General features: G+C 41.4%; 1 protein-coding gene across 3 annotated transcripts in view; it reads right to left on the reverse strand.

Annotated features, from left to right (window-relative positions):
- Positions 1–25,305, reverse strand: part of sptbn1 (spectrin, beta, non-erythrocytic 1) — a 278,283-nt gene that overhangs the window by 155,017 nt on the left and 97,961 nt on the right. For all 3 annotated transcript variants that reach the window (XM_078556981.1, XM_078556983.1, XM_078556982.1), the window contains one exon: positions 4,861–5,054. In XM_078556981.1, coding sequence (XP_078413107.1) covers positions 4,861–5,005 — 145 coding nt within the window. In that variant the 5' untranslated portion in view covers positions 5,006–5,054. The remainder of the gene's footprint in view (positions 1–4,860; positions 5,055–25,305) is intronic.

Consider the following 25,305-nt stretch of genomic DNA (forward strand, 5'->3'; position numbering starts at 1 on the left):
CAATATGCCAAAGCTGTTCCAGGATTCTGTCGCAGGGATGGGTATCCTGTAGGTCATGAAGTTAGTTGCTTGTAGTCTCATTACCATGTCAGTTTGCTGTGTTGATGGACCCGAGAAAGATCAGGCTTGGAGGCCTTGCCATATTCCAGCCTCCGGTTCTTTTAAGGCATAGGTATTATTCCCCTTTCTGCTGCAGCTGCTGTCTTTCTACAGACAGCACTTTGAAGATTACAGAGGGGCAAACCTGGCCGCCTTACCACATGACTCCTCACAATGGCAGTTCCTCTTCCAAATATGGTGGTGGTTTTAGGTTGAGTAGCCACATCCTGATTTGTTGTTTTAAGGCACTCATCCTTATGGGGGCTAACTCCATCACCTTCTTTGTTTCAAAAAAAGACCCTTGCAATTCAGGAATGTCTCTTGATGGTCTCAGGATATGTGTAGTTAACACCTTTTAGTCTGGGCTGTGCCTTTTTATCTCTGTTCGACAGTGAGGCAGTGTTTGAATACACAAGCAAGTTTATCTGACCTTTGGTAGTCATCTTTGCAGCACATTGTCCATTCTTAAAAAGAAAAGCCAATTTCAAACAATCCGTATTGAATAAAGTTCATATCTTGAAGGTTAGGAATATGATACGTCTTTACTGAGCATAATGTCACCTACAAGAGATAAATTAACCATCTCCCCATGACGTTCAATGACATTACTGTTGCTGAATCCACTACCATCTGACATCCTGGCAGTTACCAGTGACCAGAAACTTTACTGGACCAGCCATATAAATACCATGGCTACAAGAGCGAGTCAGAGGCTGGGAATTCTGAGGTGAGTGACTCACCTCCTAACTCCCAAATGTCAGTCCACCATCTACAAGGCACAAGTCGGGAGTATGATGGAATACTCGCCACTTGCTTGGATCAGCGCAGCTCTAACAACACAAGAATTTTGACACCATCCAGGCCAAAGTAGCCCCAAAGCACCAGCCAGCTCTGATGAAGAGTCATACGGACTCGAAACGTTAACTGTATTCCTCTCCGCAGATGCTGTCAGACATGCTGAGTTTTTCCAGCTATTTTTGTTTTTGTTTCAAAGCAGCCCCTTGATTGGCACCCCATCCACCACCTTAAACATTCACTCCCTCCGCCACTGGAGCACAGTGGCAGAGGTGTGTACCATCAATAAGATGCACGGCAGCAACTCACCAAAGCACCTTCCAAAACATGCGGCCTCTACCACCTGGAAAAACAATGGCAGCAGACGCATTGGAACACTACAACCTGCAAGTTCCCCTCCATTTCACACACCATCCTGACTTGGAACTATATTGCCGCTCCTTCACTGCTCCTGGGTCAAACATGACATAGACTACAAGAAGAAGATAGCTCACCATCGCCTTATCAAAGGCAAATACAGATGGACAATAATAAATGCTGCCAATGTCAGCAACACTCACCCTAACGAAAAAATATACATCCGTGGCTAATATCAGCTTCCAAAGATGTGGTTCCCATAACTGCACATAGTGGGCTAAATTTAACAGCTATGGTGGTGGCACCAGCCAGTGGCAGCCCTGCTGTGGCCATTTCCAGGAGACCCAACAAGATTAAATGGCAATTAATTGTCTGCCGTCAGGGTTTCTGTGCCTTCAATGGCAAAGATCTCACCTCCTGGAGCTGCAGGCCAGAGGGCCAGCAGTTCCATTTCTACAGCGCCACTAGAACAACAGCCATAAAGGAAGCTCCAAAAGACAGGTGAGTAGGATGGATTTGCCGGGAGGGTGTTGAGTCATTGTGATGGGCGGGGGGACAGGGGGACACTTTCAGAGGCAGCCCTTTCTTGTGGAGACCTTGCATGTGCCAGAGAGTGCACGATGAGGAGGCTGCCTTGGTCCCTGCTGCCAGGGTGGCGAAATAAAGCCCTTAAATGGTCTTTAATTGGCCATCTCAACATTCCCCATACCAGGCCTAAATCAGTGGAGTTGGGAAGGGAATGGGCTCTTCATCCTATGTCTTCCCACTCAATTATTGACCCCCCCAACCTTCCAGGCTGCTCCTGGGGCAAGGGGAGGGAGCGAAGTGGAGGGGCAGATTTAAATACTGCCCAATCTTCCAGGTGTGGTCTAACAGGGGTTCATACATTTGAAGTAGCACTTCTACCCCTTGCATTCTAGACCTCTCAAATGTAAAAATAAGCCAGGTTTGATTAAACTGACCTGAGCAGAAAGTAATGATCTACATATATGGACCCCAAGTCTCTTTGGACCCTTCTGTAGTGCTTCTTTGTTTAGAAAATATCCTGTTGTATCCTTTTAAGATCCAAAGTGGAGACCTCACATTCACTTACATTGAAATCCGTTTGTCACATTTTTACTTATTCACTTAATCCATCGATATTTCTTTGCAATTTTATGTTCCCTTCTACACTGACTACAATGTTGCCTTATCTTTGAGTCTTTGGCAAATTTGGATACGTTGCATTACATGCCATCATTTAAGCTATTACGAATAGTGAATAGTTGAGGCCCCAAAACAGATCCTTGCAAGACACCACTGGTTATTTCTTGCCATTACAATACTTGCCCATTCTCCCTACTCTATGTCTCTTCAGCTCAGCTAATTTCCTAAACAGGTTGATAATTTGCCTTCAATTTCATGAGCTTCAACTTTAGCTAACAGTCTCTTATGAAGGACTTCATCAAATGCCTTCTGGAAGTCCATATGAATAATATCCATAGACAATCCCCTGTTACTTTAGTCAGCTTTTCAAAAAAATTCAGTCAGTTTCATCAGATGTGATCTACCCTTTACAAACCCACGCTGGCTCTCTCTGATCAGCTGAAAACCCGGGTTCACTCCTCCATCATCCCCAACTCCTCATCCCTTTCCCACTGCACCTTCCCATGCAATCGCAGAAGGTACAACACCTGCCCCTTTACCTCCTCCCTGTCCACGGGCCCAAACACTCCTTTCAAGTGAAGCAGTGCTTCATTTGCGCCTCCTCCAATTTGGTCTACTGCATTTACTGCTTCCAATACAGTCTCCGCTACATTGGGGAGACCAAACATAGACAGAGTGGCCGCTTTGCGGAACACCTTTGGTCTGTCTGCAAAGATGACCCAGACCTTCCTGTCGCTTGCCATTTCAACACACCATCCTGCTCTCATGCCCACATGTCCGTCCTTGGCCTGCTGCAATGTTCCAGTGAAGCCCAACACAAACTGGAGGAACAGCACCTCATCTTCCAATTAGGCACTTAACAGCTTTCTGGACTTAACATTGAGTTCAACAACTTCAGATCATGAACTCTCTCCTCTATCCTCGCCCCTTTTTAAAAAAAAATTATTTCTTATTTACTTTTTTCATTTTTATTCATTGCTTTTTCCCATTTTTTTATTCCCCCTTTTTAAAATCCTTTTTTTTTAAGCTTTTTTCTCAACCACCGCCTCTGCCCCGCCCCCTCCAACCCCAGCCCCAAATGGGCCAACTGTCACTTGTTCTATGTTGTTCTTTCACAGTGCTGACCCTTGTTCTGCTATTAACACATTCTGTTTTCTTATCTTTATGCCACTATCAGCACTTTCTTCAGTCTTCACCACTACCATTAACATTCCCTTTGTCTTGTGTCCATGACATCTTTGTCAATCTCTCCTTAGCCCCCACCTATTTCTGACCTTCCATCCTGCTTCACCTGCTCCACCCCTCCAACCCTTAAACAGTATAAATTCCATCACATTTCTACTTCTCTTTAGCTTTGAAGAGGAGACATACGGACTCAAAGCGATAACTCTGTTTCTCTCTCCACAGGTGCTGTCAGACCTGCTGAGTTTTTCCAGAATTTTCTGTTTTTATTTCAGATTTCCAGCATCCGCAGTATTTTGCTTTTAACAAATTGACATGGGTTTGTAATGCTAGTTCCCATACAGATCAAGTCATTCATATTTAGGACTGCAGCCTACTTCAGGCCAATGTTGTTAACAGAGCTTATAAAGCACATAGCATCTTGTCAGTGATCACAGGCTCCAAATTCATATGCCTCATGAGAGCATACATTACTTATAATGTCCTTTAGACCAGACCATTCCAGTTTATGGCAGCCTGTGTGTGGCATCAGCTAAGGGATTACGATAGGAATGGAAGACATAAACAAGCATTTTATTAAAAGTTATAAGATCCATTATACTGTTTCCAAAAAAAAAACTGATCTAAAAGACAATAGTAAAGATTTATTCCAATCTTCTCAGAATACAGAAATCAGGATCAGAATTTTCAGAATCTATTCTAATCAATTCAAAAACACTCTTGTAGCCATTGTACTGAACTATTAAGCAAGTGACTATTATGAATTAATATTCATTCCTTTTCACTATTTTACACTGCAAAACAGATGCATTAACTCATTTAAAATAAATTCTTCAGCAGTAAAGAGGAATTTGATATAAACGCTGCATTTGTACAGTAGTGTGGCACAGCATAATTTCCAATGTCATTAATAGCACACATTATATGGGAAGGGAAGGGAGTGCAGAGGAAGGATATATTTTTGAAGACGGCCATGGCTTCTAATCCCAATTGTTATGCAGGTAAACAAGCTAGAAGATGGGTCTGTGAGTAAAGGACTGTATTGGTATCAGGTCTGATAACCTCTGCAGCTGAACAACTTTCAAGCATTCACCCTCTTGCAACACACAATGTACGTTCACTTGGGTGAACATGCTGTGTACCAAGTACGTAGTAAATGGCCTTTCAGAGATGAGAAAAGGAACCAAATTGGCACAATTAGAAGGGAAAAGAAATAATGGATGTTCTTCACTTCAGTAAGTTTAACCTGACCAAAAGGGTTCTTATAAAGATGTCACATACCTGCCAAGGCTTTAATACGGGACCTTTCAAACAGCCTGGCAGAGCTGTTTTCGTTATCCCATTCTTCCACATCCCAACGATTGTTGACATCACTATACTGCTGCTGAATATCAATGTTGTCGTAGTCTGTTGCTATTGCTGTCATCCTTCCTTCTTAGCTGCTCCTCGTCATGAGCTGCCTTTCACAAAAAGTTCTGGAAACAATGAAACAGCATTTTAGAACACAAAGGATCATATTGTATATTATCATTTAATGCTTGTAAATATACATCTGGAACTACACAAACTAGCAGGAGGGTGTGACTGCAGGTGAGGCAGGTATGGGGGCCCAGGGGGTAGCATTCAAGGAGCCCCAGCCCCTGAAATTGTCCAACAATTATGAGGTTCTTGCAAGCTGTGTGGACGAGAGCAGGGGCTGCAGAGAGGATGAATGAATTGACCATGGTACAGGGAGCCATTCAAGTGTGGAAAGGAAATGGGAACATAGTAGTAGGGGACAATATAATTAGGGGGATAGGTACTGTTCTCTGCAGCTGTAAGCGTGAGTCCTGAAGGCTGCGTTGCCTGCCCGGTGCCAGGGTTAACGACATGCCCTCAGGGCTGGAGATGAACTTGGAGTGGGAGGGAAGGGATCCAGTTGTCATCGTCCATGTTGGTACCAACAACGTTGATAGGAGTAGAGAGGATGTGCTGCTGAAAGAATTTGAACAGTTAGGAGCTAAATTAAAAAGCAGAACCTCCAAGGTAATAATCTCAGGATTACTACCACGGGCAAACTGGCATTGGTTAAATAAAGTCAAGGAGTTAAATGCGTGGCTCAAAGATTGGTGTAGGAGGAATGGATTTCAGTTCATGGGGCACTGGCATCAGTACTGGGGTAGAAGGGTGGGGTGGGCTTCACTTGAACTATGCTGGGACCAGTGTCCTGGTGAATCGAATAACCAGGGCTTTAGAGAGGGCTTTAAGTGAAATAAAGTGGGGGGGGGGGGGAAGGAGGAAGGAGGGTTCTGGAGAGGGGATAAGTAGGCTTGCAAAGCAAAAGGATATGGCAGCATTGCAGGGCAGCTAGTTAGGTAATGATACCCAGAGTGTGACAGGAAGGGATAGTGTACAAACATTAAAAAACAGCAGCAAATAGGGTCAAAGGGGGAAAAATGGTAAAAAGGCAAAATTTATGGCTTTTTACTTAAATGCACGTAGTGTTCAGAACAAAATAAATGAATTAACAGCACAAATAGGAGATTAATGGGTATGATCTTATAGCCATTACGGAGGCATGGTTACAAGGAGATCAAAGCTGGGAACTAAATATTCAAAGGTATGTGACTTTTCGAAAGGACAGGCAGGGAGGAAAGTGTGGTGGGGTAGCTTTGTTAGTGCGAGATGGAATAAGTATGATAGCAAGAAATGATCTTGGATTGGAAGGTGTGGAATCCACAAGGGTGGAGCTAAGAAATAACAAGGGGAAGACGACATGGGTGGGAATAGTCTATAGGCCCCCTAACAGTAGCTATGCTGTGACAGAGACATTGAATAAATCAGGAAATAATGAGAACATGTAAAAAACACATATAATCATGGGTGACTTTAATCTCCATGTTGATTGGGAAAATTAAATTAGCAGAGGTAGCCTCGAGCAAGAATTCATAGAGTGTATTCGGGACAGTTTCCTAGAACAATATGTTGTGGATCTAACCAGGGATCAGGCTATTTTGGATCTGGTAATATTTAACGAGGCAGGTTTAATAAATGATCTCAGAGTAAAAGATCTCCTACGAAACAGTGACCATAACATGGTGGAATTTAGCATCAGTTTGAGAGTGAGAAACTTAGTTCGGAAACATCTGTGCTAAACTTAAGGGTAATTACAAAGAAATGAGGGCAGAGTTGGCTGGAGTGGACTGGGAAAGGAGTTTAGCAGAAAGGACGGTTGATGAACAATGGCAGACATTTAAGAAAATAGTTCATGGCTCACAACAAAGATATATCTCAGTGAGGAAGGAGGATTGTCGGAAGGGGATAAACTAACCATGGTTAACCAAGTTAGTTAAGGATAGTATCAAAATGGAAGGAAAAGCATACAAATGTGGCAAAGATTAGTGGTGAGTCAGAGGATTGGGAAAGTTTTAAAAATGAACAGATGACCACCAAAAAAATAAGAGGGAGAAAATAAACCTTTGAGGGTAAACTAGCAAGTAATATAAAAACAGACAGCAAAAGCTTCTTTAAATATATAAAAAGGAAGAGAGAGGCCAAAGTCAATATAGGCCCTTTAGAGAATGAGGCTGGGGAAATAATAATGGGGAACCAGGAAATGGCAGAGGAGTTGAAGACACTAATAGCACACCAAAAATACTAAATAATAAATACTAAATAAAGGGGGGGGTGGAAATAAATACAATAACTATCACTAGAGAAAAAGTACTAGGGGAACTAATGGGGCTAAAGGCCATTAAGACACCTGGATGTGATGGGTTGCATCCTAGAATATTTAAGGATATAGCTGCAGAGAAAGTGGATGTGCTGGTAGTAATCTTCCAAGAGTCCTTAGATTCTAGAAAAGTCCAAGGGGATTGGAGAACTGTCAATGTAACACCCTTATTCAAAAAGGGAGGGAGACAAAAAACAATGACTATAGGCCAGTTAGCTTAACATCTGTCATTGGGAAAATGTTGGAGTCTATTATAAAGAATGGAATAGCAGAGCATTTAGAAATGCATAATATAATCATGCAGAGTCAACATGGCTTCATGAAGGGGAAATCATGCCTGACAAATTTATTAAAATTCTTTGAGGTGGTAATGAGCAGGATAGATAAAGGGGATCCAGTAGATGTAATATATTTGGATTTCCAAAAGGTGTTTGATAAGGTACCGCACATGAGGCTACTTAATAAGATAAGAGCCCATGGTGTTGGGGGTAGTATATTACGGATAGAGGACTGGCTAGCTAATAGATGACAGAGGGTTTGGATATGGGGGTCATTTTCAGGATGGCAACCTGTAACTAGCAGAGTGCCACAGGAATCAGTGCTGGAGCCACAATTATTGACAATATATATTAATGACTTGGATGAGGGAAATGAATGTACTATCACCAAGATTGCGGATGACACAAAAATAGGTGGGAAGGCAAGTGGTGAGATTGACACAAAGAGTCTACAGAAGGATATAGACAGGTTAAGTGAGTGGGCCAAAATGCAGCAGATAGAATATAATGTGGGAAAGTGTGAGGTTATACACTTTGGCAGGAAGAATAGAGGATTTGAATATTATTTAAATAGAGGAAGACTGAAGAAAGCTGTAGCACAGAGGGATTTGGGGGTCCTCGTGCATGAATCCCAAAAATCTAGCATACAAGTTCAACAGGTAATAGATAAAGCAAATGGAATGTTGGCCTTTATTTCAAAGGGAAATGAGTATAAAAATAGGGAAGTCGTACTAAAACTATACAAGGCACTAGTTAGACCACAACTGGAATATGTGAGCATTTTTGGTCCCCTTATCTAAGGAAAGATATACTGGCATTGGAGGAAGCCCAGAAAAGGTTCACTAGGTTGATCCCGGGGATGGAGGGATTTTCTTATGGGGAGAGGTTGAGTCGGTTGAGCCTGTATTCATCGGAGTTTAGAAGAATGAGAGGCAACCTTATTGAAACATAAAAGATTCTTAAGGGGCTTGACAGGGTAGATGCTGAGAGGTTGTTTCCCTTTGTGTGAGAGTCTAGGACCAGAGGGCATATTCTCAGAATAAGGGAGTACCTATTTAAAACAGAGATGAGAAGGAATTTCTTTTCTCAGAGGGTAGTCAAACTGTGGAATTCTTTACCGCAGAGGGCTGTAGAAGCTGGGTCGTTGAATATATTCAAGGCTGAGATGGACAGGTTTTTAAATCAGTAAGGGAATCAAGAGTTATGGGGAAAAGGCAGGAAAGTGGAGTTGAGGATTATCAGATCAGCCATGATCTCAGTGAATGGCAGAACAGGCCCGATGGGCTGAATGGCCTCCTTCTGCTCCTACGTCTTATGGTCTTATAGGAAAGGATAAAATACAACTGATGGAAATAAAAGCACAGTCAGTGGTGATGGCCCACTTAAAGGCTTAATAACTTGGGCAGAAATTGCATCTAGACAATCAAGGACAACTACATTGAGGGTTACCTTGAAATTTAACAATGGAGGATATAATATTCTCAGGCATACTTCCTCTATGTAGCAAAAGGAAAAGGTTTCCTCAGAATTAGAGGGTGTAAACAAATGGCTGCAAGAGGTACAATAATAGTGATGTGATAGTAACTGGAACATTTTTCTTGAATAAAAGGAACGGTTTTGGAAAGATGGGTTGCATTTTAACCAAGCAGGAACCATAAGGCTAATAAGGGACACAGAATCAGCCTTTGTAAATCATTTAAACTCGATGGAAAAGGAAAAAAGGGGATGGAGATAAATGCATCCCATATGGGTTTGAAATTTGAATACATTACAGCAACAAGCTAAAGGGAATTCACTAACTCAAGGAAAAATATTTGATCCAGCCTCCAACAAGGTGTCAAACACAGAGGAGAAAAATATTTCCTGTTTAAAAATTTGGGATTTAACGGAAGTAAATCCTATAGAAGAGGAAAAAGTACCCAGAACTAATAAAATATTCTACGGGCAGAAATTTTTGCTTGGCGGGCGGGTGCGCACCTGACCTGCTCGAGCATGAAATGACGCGTGTTGACGTCGGCTGAGCGTGCCAGTGTCAACATGCAGTCGCGCGACAGTTCAGTCGATGGCGCGCGCCGGAGTCGGTCGCGCACCCGCCGGCATTTAAAAGGCTTGTTAAGGCCATTAAATAATCAATTAAGCTAAATTTTTCATTGCCCATCCAACCAAGTGGCCTTTGCATTTTTTTGGAAACCTCATCCACGGGCGGGACAAGGGTTCCAAAAGCAAATAAAAATATGTTTTATAATTGAATTAATAACTTGTCCCTGCACATGTGACAGTCACATGAGGGAGCATGTTTTATTACATTTTTTTTTCTTTATTTTTTAAAAAAATATATCCGTTCATCTCCTTGAGGCAGCTCTGTGCCTCAGGGAGATTATGAAGCGCCCGCTTGCGCACATGCACGAAGTTCACGCTCTGCTCGCTGGCATCCTCCTCGCCCCCCAGCACAGGCAGCGCTCCCACTTGCGTTTCACACTGGGCAGGCCTTAACTGGCCCACCAGCGTGAAATCATGGTGTGGTGACGAACGCTGGCGGCGGTCGGCTTTCCGGCCACCACCACCCACCAAGGGAGAAATTCTGCCCTATATTCCCTCTTATTCATAACTGATGATCTGTAGTAAATGCCTAGTTCTAGGGAGGTAAAAACGTGAATACATGAAGGGTACATTATCGGTGAACTTCTGTACACAAAAAATTAATTGTGAATAGTTAAGCAGCTTAAAGACAGTATTGGTTAACGCTTGATTGTTTCACGGAACATGCAGTGCGGGTTGGAGAATCAGAGTTACGACATTGTAGTCATATCTGCAACCCGTGCGCTCTCTGTCTTTCTGTCACTGTGCCACAACAGGCCCCCTGCCTCTCTCAACATGTCTTTCTATTTCCATGATTTCCTTTCTCTCCATGCATGTGTCCTTCGGTCTCTGTCCTCATATTTGCCTCACTCTCTCTCTTGCAAATAACCCATTCCACCCCCCCACCACCCCACCTTGACTCCCTATGATTCCTTCCCTAATTGTTTGCTGCCTCAATCTCTTTTGTTATTTTGCAGTGGAATATCATTGAACAAAAAGGCCAGGGAGAGAAGATGCACAGTCAGCAGAGCCAAACAAATAAAAAGGTTTACAAGGGAGGGAGCAGGGGAGATACCATGAAACGTGCCCATACAGCCAAAAGAAACCGTAAAGCCTTCAGTGATGGGAGCTATGCATTTAAGACTGTTAGAGTGTGCCAAACTAGAGGTCCAAGGGATGCCTAAAAATACTTAAACCACAGCTAATTGCCAAGAAAGTCTTACAGTTATCAGTTACACAAAGGGAGTGGAACTCAGCTGCCAGGAGACTGGAATCTAAGGACATCACCTAGTGAAAAACAGCCTGCAAGTGCACTATGACAAGCAGCTATTTACATAAGAAAATTTACATTATACATATTTACCAATACAGTAACAATTATAGATGTCAATGTGAAAGTCTCAACAAAATAGTAACAACTGTAAAATTTTTAATCTACTGGCCAATTTCCTATGATGCAGCACATCATAGCCATCAAATATGGTCACCCCTTAGTCTGATGTCCATGTGTTGCATATTTTCTGTCTCTTGTTTTGCCACTGTGTCACTCTGTATTGCTGTTCCTATCACCTGTTTCTGCTTTCTTCTCTGCCTTTTTCTTCTTTTGGATGTGTGGTGGGTGATAAATTGGGGAGCTGCGCCACCTACAGCTTCAAGCTACATTTGGGTGGGGGTGGAGGGGGAAAAACATGGCCATTAGTGACTCACTATCTCCTGTCTCAATTAGGTGTGCTCTTTATCACCCTTTACACTCCATCACTTCCCCTATCCCCTTACCCTCCTACTAGTTATTCCTCTTCCCATATCCTTCACTTCTCATATCTCCTACCTCTTTCCCCTTGATGGCTCATTTCATGTATCTGCTCCTTTCTCGTGTTCTAGTAACTCACTTCATGGGTACTATGATGTCAGAGGTATCCTCACCCTCAAACAGTTTACCTCCTCCTCTCCCTACTTTAGATTCACTCAGAGGCTTTGCTTTCAAAATTCAAACTTTTAAAAAAAGATGAAATTAATAAAAGCTGCCCGTCTTTCTCTCTGCCTTATAGGCCTTAGAAATTTGGATCTTTCACCCATGTGTGATTAGCACTGACCTTTTTCTAACTGCAACAAACCAAACTCAGGGTATTATATTCTAATAGCACCTACTGTGCTCACACAGTGTGACGCTTCTAATGTTGAAAATATCTAGTACATCAACACCTACAGGAGTAACAAGAGATTGACTAATTATATATTAAATTTAGTACATGAACTCAATAATATAACAGATCACTCTCTCATGGCATAACGTGCCAAGGTCAAGTTCAGTCCTTGGGTCAAGCAGGGTACAGCATGTGGGTGAAGGAGAGAAAGAGGGAAAAAGGAAAAGTGAGAAAGATGCAAATGAGAGGGAGACGATAACAGTGATAACCTATTGTTATCAAACAATTCCATAGGCAAGTTTAATCACAACGGTGAAATAGGCGCTTTTTGTTTTTATGATGAAACTTATTTCGATCCCTGGATATCTGAATTTACAAGAAAATTACAATTTTTTGAAAATCCTTGAGTGATTAGATTTTAAACAGTATCAATGGTGTTCTTTGCAGTGTATAATTAGAGTTCTAATTTATTGCTATTTTACAAGTGCAAAGGTTGAGCCAAACGACAAAGCATGACGTCTTGCATGCGATGGACAGGAAATGCACACATGCATACTTTTAAGAATAAAATCTAAACTATTTTTCTCTTCCGTTCCCACGCCTGCAGGGAACACATTGGGAAACTATAACTCTAATCCCAGCTGGAGATATGCAAGTTCACAAAAAAACTCCTATTATATAGGTATTAGGTGAGGTGCTAGTATGCAAGTGAAGTAAACTGTGATGAGGCAGTTTTTTTTCAATTTTCTGTATCAGTTCAAGTTTGTTTTTCAGGTTCTTGCATTTTTTTTTCTCTTATTTTGAAAGGAGTTTGCCGCAAGTAAATAGAATAATTATCAGTTGTACTTTATGGTTTTGACCACCAAGTGGCACTACAGCCCCACAGGATGGCAATAACTGAGTACAGTCACTAGCCCAAACTTTAAAATCTGTTTCAGAAGATTTTAACTGACATCAGACAGAAATATGAGAAATTCAAATAGTCCAACATTTAATTGAATGATATTTTGCGATTGGCGACGTAAGCACATTATTACAACTTCCACAACTATGTATGTTGTATTATTCGTGCAAGATTGGTATAGATTAGATTCGAGGTTTTGAGTTTGGGGTGGGGGGGGTGGGAAGCATAAATTACTATTCTTATAAATAAGAGAAACATAGTGCTTTGGTCATAAATGAATATTTTGATGTCATTCTACGCCTCAGTTTGCCAATCAGACTCCTTATTAAATCAGAATTGGAACACATTTTATGCTATTCTGTAATCATTGTCCTTTGTTCTTCGACCCTCCTAAATCTCGCCCAGGTCCATTTATTCATATAGTTCACAATTACAGCAATTTGTTGAATAGATAAACAGACTAGATTAATTGTACAGAAAAATTGCAGCATCTTGAACATGCCTTATCACCAGCACACATCTATACTTAAGTTTTAGCTACAGTCCCAATGGTATCAACCTACATTTTCACTGGCTCAGCTACCTTTGAATTTTTATTCAAACAGCATAACTTTACAATCATGCAAGTGTTTTAGAACCTCAGAATAACAAATTAACCCGTAACCATGAGAATTTAATGGCGTTCCAAGAATACTGCATAAACAAAATGGAGGAGCAAAACATTTAAAAGAGGAAGTGTTCATTGCTGTGGCTGTCCCAGGTGTACAAAATGTACAGCAAACTGGATTTTGCACAGTACTGTGATACAATATTAAACTATGTGGGCATGCATAGCCAATAATATATTTATGTTGAACAGGTTTCCAAAATGGTGTTATTCGTGGTTAACACACTGGTGGAAGAATCTCCTGCAAGGATTATCTTCCTGCTCCTGCACTGTTACCTCTGGAGTCCCCCAAGGATCTATCCTTGGCCTCTTCCTATTTCTTATCTATATGCTGTGCCTGAGCAACATGCTCCAAAAACACAATGTCAGGTTCCACAATATCCTGAAGACGCCCAGTTCTATTTCATCACCACCTCCCTCAACCTCTCACTGTCTCTGATTCTCATGTTTTGCTTGGCCAGCATCCACTATTGAATGACCAGAAATTTCCTCCAATTAAATATTACAAAAACTGAAGCCATTGTCTTTGGTCCCCTCCAAAAACTCTGTTCGCTAGTCACAAACCCCATTCCTCCCCGCCGGCCACTATCCTGAATCCTGAGTGTTCACAGCTTCATAGTCATATGTTGCCCCAAGTTGAGCTTCTGACTGCACAACCATTCAATCACCAAAACCACCTACTTCCAGTGCCATAACGTCACACTCTCAACCTGTGCCTCAGCTCATCCACTGCTGAAGCTCTCATCCATGCCTTTGTTATATACAGTCATGGCTATTCCAATGCTCTCCTGGCTGGACTCCCATCTTCCTCCCTACATATACTTGAACACATTGTACCAATCACGCTCACCTATAACCCCTGGACTCACTAACCTACAACGACTGCTGGTCCAGCAACACCACAATTTTAAAATTAATTTGTTATGACCGGTCCCCTGGAAAGGTTCCCAAAAATTTATGATCCCGGACGAGATACCCCAAATTGTTATGCTCCCAGGTAAGGAGGAATGAACTAGCTCTGTTTCTTTATTCAACCCCCTCAGTTGGTCGCAACAAGGTTAATTTAAAAAGAGTCCCTTTTCCCTTATATTATAAAAGGGGCCAATTTAACAAGGCTATTTTGAGAAAAAGAGTGAGTTTATAAGTTACTAAAACACAAGGAAAAAAATAAAAACACAACACACATACATAGGTTAGAAATGAGAAGTCCACAAATAAAAATTTTAAAGATATCTGAATCTGTCTTTGGCCGGTCCGTGAGGAATAGATGATGAGAAATGTTGTAGCCGTTAAGTTGGATGATTCTGGTAGAGCTGACTTTGGCAATTGAGCAGCTGGTTTGGGGATTTTTGGTTCTGCAGGTTAGTTCAAAGGAGTTGTCCTGCTTCCTTTTCGACTGTGGCTTTGCTGGCTTGTGACTTGCTTCCAGCAATCAGCGAGCGCGGACTTTTTTTTAACCTGCAAATGCAGGGATACCTAGTTGATGTTCTTCAGCTGTGACCTTCACAGCACACCCTTGCACACCATGCCTGGAACACCAAAACTACACATAGAACTAGGGTTGCAGTTGGCTTTTTAACCCCTTTTCTTGTGCATTCCTGGAAGGGAAAAAACAAACATGTATTTCACCCAGATCTGCTTTCTTTTCAACTCACATCATGTCCACAGTCTGGGATATAACTCACAGGAGATGGTTTCTGCTGAGATGGTAATAAGCCTTCATTATCTCCGCAACCGCAGGAGATTACAGTTCTGTTTTTGCCTTGCATCTTTTCCTTTGAAGTGTCTCTGTCTGAAGTAGGCCTTGACACCTTTTTAGGTGCGATATTCCATTCTCTGGACTAGCTGGTCAAATGTAATCCACATAGGAATTTTCCATCAAGTGATACTTTACAGCCTCGGGCATCTTTTGCTTCTATGTCTCTTTTTTTCCCAAAAAACACATCTTACTTAAAAGTTCACTCTGTCCCTAAGTAATTCGGGGCTATGATCCATGGTCATGACACAATGCATTCAAATCCCTCCATGCCCTTGCCCCTCAATCTTTTTGTAACCTCCTCAAGCCTACAACCACCCTCCCCTGGACCCAAGATCTCAATGTTCTTCCAAATGTGGACTCATGTGCATCGCCATTTTTCATTACTCCATGATTGCCAGCCAGCTGCTTAGGCCCTAAGCTCTGGAATTCGCTCTCAAAATTCTCCACCTCTTTCTCCTCCTTCACAACACTCCTTAAATCTACTTCTTTGACCAAACTTTCAATCAGCTATCTTAATATCTCTATAGGGCTGAGCTCAAATTTTGTTCGATAATGCTCCTGTCAAATGCCCTGGAATGTTTTAATTACTTAAAAGGGCTTTTTAATGCAAGATGTTGCTTTTAATGATAATAAGGCAAGTGTTTTAAAATACATCTGGGATCAGGTTTTCATCTCCCAATGGAGGTGCAAATTGGGTTGCGAAACACTGAATTTAGTTACTTTTTGCTGGAAAATCAATTTTCTTCTGCCTTCCTGACCCCACACCATTTTCATATGGCCTTTTCACAGGTCAGGAAGGCCTCGAGTGCAAAATACATTCATGCATCTCTTCTGAGGTCGGAGCTTCATTGTGAAGACCATAGGAAAATTGCATTTCCTTCCGCACACAATTTTCATGTACTGCTGCGGGGTTTGCAAGCCCTAAAGAAAATTGCAACTCCTTGAAGATTTTGTGACCACTGGGGGAAACCTGCTGAGGAGCCAGGAACATTCTGAAAGATAAGTGTAAAATGCTTTGACGCTTCAAACAACACCTTCAGATACTGCATTATAATGTAGATGTATTTTTAATGCAGTAATTTAGCATAGGGATCTGTCCTGCAAAGGTAAGTTGATCCTTACATTGACCACTTGAGCGTTATTATGCATTACATGGCTGGAGGGGTATGGTGTAGCATGGGGATGGGTTGGGAGGGCATGGTGGTAGGATGGACAATATGAGGTGGTATGGGCGACCTGAGGAGGAATGGGAGTGAGTGGAAGGGATGAGGAATGAGGTTTACATGGCCTTTAAACAAAATTAGAGCTGGGCTACTGTGTTAGAGAACTGAGGCAGGTCTTCTAACCAGCCCACCTTCGCACCCGTGTTCTTCACACTCTCCACTGTGGCTTGCAAAATGCACTGTGAACCTGAGTCTTGTAAGAAAAGGCAAGAATCCCAGACATGTTCGGGTATGCATTTCACAAGGCACAGAAGCGCACAGGTTGAGTTTTCCCAAGCCCACAGGTAAATCTGGCTCCTGGTATAGGGTACTGTACAGTTACATAACAAATGGCACTCTCATACACACAAACCAAAAAAAAATTACAGAAGATAGATTGGTGAATGAAATTTAGAAACCTTAAGTGAGTGAATTTGACAGGCATTAGACTACATAAAAACAAATAATTTGGTAACAAGTTTGTGAAACAGATGACTTATGCCACCACCACAACCCCTCACCCCAAACGAAATCATTAATTTCATAAAATGCACACTGAAATTTAAACAGGGTCTTTGACTGAAGTTATGGTGCTGCACAATACCAATTAAACTCACCAGAAATCTAGTGACCATTAAAGGTAAATGACTCTCTTCCCTATCCTTCAGGTACCATGCCCTAAAAGGGCATTGGCCACCATGGAATTCCATTGGACTGGTCCCTGATTACGCTTGGCAAAGTACTGCAGTAGTTTGCCATTGCCTTCAACAGAATGGCTGACCAGGAAACTCTGCCACTTTTACCGCCTGCCCTCGGACGTATTGGGAGGACTTACAAGCCGATAATCAAACTGTTTGATCACGTTATGAACGTACTTTCCATGGCCATCAAGTCCCCAAGTGGGACTTGAATCCAGAGCATCTGGCCCAGAGGTAGGGATGCTACCACTGCACCACAAGGCTTATAAATAATTCTATCCATGCTGAATAAAAATGATGGTCTTTTAAGTATCTTTGAACATACTTTTAAGATCAGAAACAATTCTGTGGCACTGGATCAGCTCCCAGTTTGCATCCAGTTGCAGTAAAGCCACCAGCTGTCTAGACTTCTAGCTTTTGTTGTGGACTTGTCATTTTCTCTCACTTTTTAAATTTCCTTTGATATTTTCCTTAAATTTTAAAAGATGTCAATGAGTATTCAGTAATTCAAGACGTTTGTCCAGCCTCAGTCAATATTGTGTTTGATGTCATACGCAAACAGAAATTATGGGAGGGATTTTCCACACCCGCCCGCCACTGAGATCTTCCTGTCCCGCCGCAAGTCACTGGACTTCTGGCTGGGGTGCCGCCTCACCTGCGGCGGGTCCCGCCCGCAACGGGGCCGGAAAATCCCGGCCTATGTTTTTACAATACACATCTCTTTCAAATCTAGTGTCAATCATAAATTTTCTCGTCAACATTAAAGTCATTCCATGTTCAGAACATATGTGCCTGTATTTTGCAATAAGAACAACAAGGCTATCTGCAATCAGGCTATCATCGTTCACCCTTAAAATGCAGGAAACTTAACAACCACCTCTGGAAAATATACATGCACAGTTGATGTTGCTGTCAGGTATACCCTGCTCTTCCACAGGTTCCCCTGCTGCAGTCCTCACCAAAAGACTTGGCACCGAAATGACTGCAACGGCATGAACATGCTACACTTGTCCATTAGCTCCACAATAAAGACAGCTGAAAAAGTTAGGGCTGGTGCATTCAGGAGTAAATTAGTTTATGAATGGCGTCATAAGTGATCATTACTGCTGAACAACCTCCCAGACTCTGAAAAACTTTACATGCTGAGTCTCATTCCTAAAGAAAATTAGTTTTGGAGATTTCCAAAGAAATAGCATTTTTAAAAGAACTTCTCATTTGCCTGCCTCTTATATCTCTCTCCTTTTACCTCTGACAGCAAAACAGATTCCAGCCCAAGATATTACCCAAATAGATGTCAATCTCAGGTTTCAAATGTTCATGAATACACCTTCATTTTTAAAGATTTTCACTCATCCCCAGTATACAAATATGACAACTAGGTAGTAGTGTCATGATATTCAATAGATCAGGAAGCTGAAAGAATCATTTTCCCATCAGTCCCCATTTAATTGCCAATTAGTTTTACTTATCCTTCAGATGAAAGTTAAGTATGAAGAGAGTCAGATAATACATGTTTCCACAAGGGGACCAATCATAAGTGTCACATTAAGACAAACATTTATCATGGCCTGAGATTATTGAGAAAACTGCATATTCAGTCTACTAGATATACCACAAGTTTAGGCTGTCATATCTATACCATTCTAAAAACGTTTTCTGCTCCCTTGACTTCACATTAACATTATGAGCAGCACATTTGACAGGGTGTGCTCCAAGTTGATTGCTCATCTGGCTTCAGGAGACATCAATTAGATAAGGAGCTCCATGATGGGGATGCTGCAACTCTCATTTGATACAGTTTCTACATAAATGTATTGTCTGACTTTGAAATTTTTCCGAGCGTAGGCAACGTTTTCTGCCTTTCATTCAGATATCTTATTAATTCAATAGGGTAGTTAAAACAGAAGAGCCAGTTTCCTCAGATAAGGAGTTCAGAGAATAAGCACCTATGCCATTCAGGTTAATGGCTTATTAGGTAACAATCTTTGTAGGATTTTTAACTTACTCATATTCTTCTTGATCCTACTGTTTAGTTTTCTGCACCTTAATAAAAGTTTCATCATCCTTGGATTTTCAATAGGCATCCAATTACTCCACCTCATTCACATACCTATGACACAAGGCTCTATTCTCATGAGGAAGGATAGTAGAATTGAGCTGTCAAAAAGCAGATTGTCTATATTGCAATTATTCTCGGGAGCCTAAAAATCAAACAGTGCAGAATTGTTACACTTGCAATCCTGCTGATTTTACAACAGGGTCTTTGTATGCATTAAACTATTTCACTTTTTATTACAGCATATTTTCAAGAATTAATCAGCAACATAAATCATCAGAACCTTGACTCTTATTTAAGAAAAAGCTAAAATTCTTAAAATCACATAAACTGAACATCTCCAGCAAGTCATCACAACTTATAGATATGGACTGAAGATGTAACTTTCAAAGAGTTGCATCAATCCTTATTTAACATCAGATCATAATAGGAGAAAAATACAATAAATTATTCATTTTCAATTTGGTGCCACAGTTGGGCGGCTCACCAGAGTTGCAACTACATAGCTTCAGCCTTCCAAATATGAGGGTAGCTTAACAGGTTTTAAAATTTCACAAATTTTGGGAATGAATTTCAGGTCCCATGAAACTCAATTTGGAAGTCATGTACAAAGGGATTTTTAACTTGATGGAAGAAATTAACTATTCTCTCAGTTTGTAAAAAGAGGTTGGCTGAAGTACTGCCCCATTCCCCCTTTCCTTTCCAAAAACCCTTGAACTTGTAGTCTCCTTCCATCGTTCCCAAACTCCATGCTTGAAACCCTCCAATCAGGTTTCTGCCCTGTCACAATTCTGAAGTAGTTTAATATGCCCCTTAAACTATGCTTCATTGACCAAGCTTCTGGTTATCAGCCCTAATATCTCCTCCTTGCTGTCAAATGCTCTTGTTTTATTACATTAAAGTGCGATATAAATAGAAGTTGTTACAGGCTTCACAAGGTGCAATATGCTAAGGAAAGCATAATAACAAATCTAATGCGCTAATTGTGAAGAGTTCACATTGCATGGCAAGCACTATGTGCCAGTCAAAGACTGGATATATGTTTAATATTGATAAGGGAAATGCACAATTTTGTTTCAATATAACTTAACAGGGGTCTGGATTGTATCTCCGTGGGAAGTTTGTTGGCTTGGACTCACTAGCCAAGTGCTTTTGCTCATCCACATGTTTCTTGTATACTACTGCTTGAACACCTCATTGATGGGTGTTGTCATTTACAGCCATTGCTAGATTGCAAGTAGCTTTCAGCAGGATAGGCTAACTGAAAGTATTCCATTCACAATTAGTGATTCCAGACCATTCAACAATGCACTATCACATTAGCAAAACCTTTGTACACTGACCTTGGATCAGTGTAATTACTTAATCAGAGAGACAAGATTTTAAAAATGTAAGTAAAGTAAATGAAAATACAATGGGACATATTGGGAGAATGAAAAGTTCCCTGCTGGTCAAGAAATCCTTGCACTGCCCCTCATTCCAGAAAAAATATTATTGGAATTCATAATCTGCAACATAAGAAATACAATAATGACTGTGGCATAGTTGCAAAGTTTTGCGGAATGAGGACCGTATCAAATTGAGACATGTGCTCACCACTTTATGCATTAATCAGACATTTACTTTTCTAGGGCAGAAGTTGGGATATTAGATTCTGGTTGCATTTAAAGAAAGATTCTGCTCATCTCAGCAAAGAATCGTGAATACAGCACTGTATCAGGATCACAAACAAATTCAGCTAATTGTGAAGTATAACATACGTCCCTAAAGTAAAATAAAAGTGTCACTTTTCATTCTGAAGTAATAAATGTCCCGCACTCAGGTAAATTACCCAACTTTCCATTAACTGTGTTTGACTCTTCTGCCCTTGCAAACTACCGCCCATCTCCAACTTCCATTCCTTCTCAGAAGTCCGTGAACATGTTGTTGCCCCCAAATCCGTGCCCACCTTTGAACCTATCCAATCAGGTTTCTGCCTTTCCCATGGTACTGAAACAGCTTTAATCAAAGTCACAAATAACATCCGAAGTAACTATGATCAGTCCACATCTTTCTCGATCTGTTACAGCCTTTGGCACATTTGACCACACTATCCTCCTCCAGCTCCTCTCCTCTCTTATTCAACTTAGTGGGACTGCTCTCGCCTGGTTCCGCTCTTGTCTATTCAGTTGTAGCCAGAGAATCACCTGCTGCTACTGCTGCACAGTTATCTCCAGAGTCTTCCAAGGATCTATTCTTGGCCCACTTCTGTTTCTCATCTATACTCTTCTCCTTGGCAATGTTATCTGAAAACACAATGCCAAGTTCTACATATATGCTAACACCACCCAGCTCTACTTCACCATCACCTCTCTCAACTTCTCTACTGTCTCTGAATTGTCACACTACTTGCCCTATATCCAGTCCTGGATGAGGAGAACTTGCCTGGATGCCAACTCCATCCCTCTCCCTGATCACTGTCTGAGGCTGCAATCTTGGTGCCCGAATTGACACAGAGATGACCTTCCAATCACATATCCACTCCATCAGGAACCACCACCCACATCCGCCTCAGTAAAATCTCCCCTCTCCACCCCTGCCTCAGCTCAACTGCTGCTGAGACCCTCATCAATGTCTTTGTTACCACTAGATTTGACTTTTTCCAATGCACGCCTGGCCGTCTCCCACTTTCTATCCACTGTAAACTTGAGATCATCCAAAACTCTGCTGCCTATATCCTAACTCACACCAAGTCCCACTCACCCGTCAAACCTATGCTCATTGACCTACATTGGCTCCCAGTCCAACAATACCTCAATTTTAAAATTTCATCCCTGTTTTTAAATACCTCCATGGCCTCACTCTCCCTACTTCTGTACCTTCTCTAGCTTTAAAACCCTCAGATTGCTGTGCTCCTCCAATTTCGGTCTCTTACATATCCCTGGTGTCCATGCCTTCAGCTGCCTGGGCCTTACACACTGGAATTCCCTCTCTGAACCTCCCCATCTTTCTACCTCTCTTTCCTCTTTTAAGACACTCCTTAAAACTTAGTTCTCTGATCAAGCTTTGTCATCAGCTCTAATAGCTCCTACGTGGTTCAATGGCAAGTGTTATTTGATAAAACAACTGTGAAGTGCCTCGGAATGTTTTACTACTCTAAAGTTCCTACATAAATATAGGGTTGTTGTTTTGTTGCTTCTATAACAACATTTAAATGAAATTCCTAAATTTAACATTGTTGGTGTGCAGGATAAATGGCAATTTGTTAAGTAAGATGCTTGTAATCAGCACATAGCAAAAACAACTTTCGAAATTATGAGAAAAACGGACAAAAGTTAGTTCTTTAAGGTAATGACTTTGTTTCTTTTTAAAAGCACTGCTTTTAGAAGGACATGCCAGAAGATGCTTTCAGGTCTCATTTTATAGATTATCCTTCTATACTAATAATGATTCATCAGGACATGAAACCAGCCATCCAGAACGCAGAGGGTCAGGTGTCCTCCTTTAAAAAGGCTAAAGCGACTACTCATTTTTAGCCCTTTATCCCAATTGCTTGACATCTACATAATCAGGTCGCAGTATGGCAAAATAATCCTAAAATGTCAAGAAATTGTTAATTTTCAGTTGAACAATCTATACTAAATATAAATTCCATACAAGTTATTGACCAGACTCTCTTTCCAGTGTGTGTGCATGAGACACCTTACCAGAAATATCTGCTGTCCTCTCGAAATCATGTATTTCAAACTCAAGGGTGACGCGCAAGAGGTTTTTTAGGAACTTAATTCCTTCCACATGGCCAGCAACAAGCTGTGTAGTGAAGACAGAAAGCAGCTCTGAATACTTCTCACTGCTGTTTACTCAAGAACACTGAAAAAAATACTAATAGTGCACATTTCAACTAAAGACTGAATGTGAGAGTTACAACCATCAACAAATATTTAATTCAAACACTGCCACTATTTTTTTTAAATAAAGACAGCCTCCAAGGAAAGTGACTAAAAGCTGCATTAAAAATTCTGGTACCAACAAGTCATTGCATAAACAAGATCAATCACATTTTCATATGTTTCTTTGCTGTCAGCTGAACGATTGTTATCTTTAAGTGGACCCCAGTGTTATGTCTCACACCTCAGACTAGAGAAGCAAACTTCAAGGAAAGAAAAAATATAAAAAGTCCAGCAAATAAGTATCTCCGACTGAAATATTGCATCACTGTTACTACAGTTATGCTGCCTATATTTTTGCCTCTTTTCATCTCAGTAACAATTCACCTCATCTACACTTCCCAACTTCATCATTCTCTTGATGCCATATGTCAGTGCAGCAACTTAGCTACCAGAGATAGAAGATTACATAAATGTAACATTTTTGCAGTTCATGAGTCTCTAATTAAACCCAATTTAGAAGTCTGCTGCTTGGAAGTAACTGTAATTTGCAGCCTAGTCTGTCAATAACCAGATTGCTTCTCTCCCCCACCCTATACTTGGGTGGAAAATAATCATAGTTATAGCAAAGTGTAAAATACTTAAATGTGTCAGCTGTCGCACCTTGAAAGCCCACCAAAACACCAAAGTCCTGTCATAATGGAATTAATTAGTTGAAGTGGTCACTTTAAACTGGGATGTTGCTGAAATAATATAGCATAGATGTAAATCAGGCCGGACCAACGTACAGCCCAAAGCCCCTCGGTGCAGCCCCCGCACCAAGTTTCCAAAATGCTGGTCAAACAGGTAAGTTGGAATGGAAGATTCTGCAAGGGGCAGCTCCTCCAATCACAAGCTGCTTCTCTCCCGCGTTTGCTCTAGGCTCAACTAGTGAGCCTCGTAGCAGCAAATGTGGTAGAGAAACAATCTGAAATTGGAGAGCGCGAACACCAGCAACGGGGAGTTCGGGGCCCGGGAAAACAGCATGCAGGGGGAAAGCAGGCCCAGGGGAACCGTGTTCCAGGGGACCAGGGAGGAGAGATTGGCTGCTAGGCCCAGGACTGAGACACTACAGAGCCCCAGGTCGGTTGGGGGGGGCGGCTGCGGAGCAAAGGGGCTGACTGTCATATGTGCGGGAGCAAGCGGGTGAGCATCAACCCGAGTGCACGGGAGCGTGTGGGCGAGCATCCACCTGTGCCGTGTGGAAGCGTGCGGGCGTCCACCCGCATGCGCAGGAGCGTGCAGATGAGCGACCATCCTCGTGGGAGCGTGCAAGCGAGTGAGTGAATGAGTGTCTGTGTGGGGAGTGAGTGCATGTGTGTGGGAGTGAGAGAATGCCTGCGTGCAGCAGTGAAAGTGAGAGTGTGATTGTGTGTTTGCATTACTCCCAATCTCAGGTTTTTCACTTACTCTCACCACCATTCACTAACACATTCACAGTCGGCGAGGGTGAGTGAGTGAGTGAGCATCCCGAGACTGGGGGTGAGCCTGGCACACACACTGGCCCTCTCACACTTTGGTCATTTTTATTACTCTTTTTCTAAAAAACTTATTGCCATGACACTGCTTTATTTTTTGCTCAGCAATTGTCTCTTAATGCCTCAACCTTCTTTTTGAAATTCAGTTGAAAGTTTTGCCAAACCTTTTCTTTCCGAAATTTGCTCATCAGCCCCACGAGGAAGAGAAAAGTGGAAATGTAGGCCCACCAAGCGAAAGAGTTGGACAAGCCTGATTTAAATCAGTAGCTGAATATCAGTTTTACAAAATGTCAGGTTTAAAACGTGCCTTTTGTCAAGCCAAGCAAGTCTATTCAAAATCTTACCTTTGCAGCACAATGGTTAGAATATTTTACATAGCACAGCCAAGCCCCCTTATAGGAATATCTGATTAAAGAATAAAATGTTTAAGTGAATGAATCACTAATCACAAATTCCTTTTCTATCTTTTCTAATGACAGCTGCCCATGGTAAATTAATTTAAATGAATAAAATTGTTAAATGAATTGCAAAAATTGTGGATTTATTCATATGACCATTGTACTGCTTCCTTAAAGCTGATGCATTAAGCTCGTTATACTAATCAGTATATTAAGCTCTTTTTTATATGTATTTTGTCCTAAGTGTCAAAACACTTAGTAACCAATTCAATGATTTTTCAAGAGTACTTTTCACCTCATTAGGTGCTAATGTTCAAGGTTTGTGATACTTACTTACCCAAGTTTTAGTGGCACAAAAATTCTTTGGCAACAAACTATGGCAAAAACTATTGTCTCTGTAAATAATGGAAACACCACCTTTAAAGAATGCTCTTTCTCTTGCTGAT

The sequence above is a fragment of the Cetorhinus maximus genome, chromosome 14, assembly GCF_964194155.1.
Source record: "Cetorhinus maximus chromosome 14, sCetMax3.hap1.1, whole genome shotgun sequence".
NCBI lineage: Eukaryota > Metazoa > Chordata > Chondrichthyes > Lamniformes > Cetorhinidae > Cetorhinus > Cetorhinus maximus.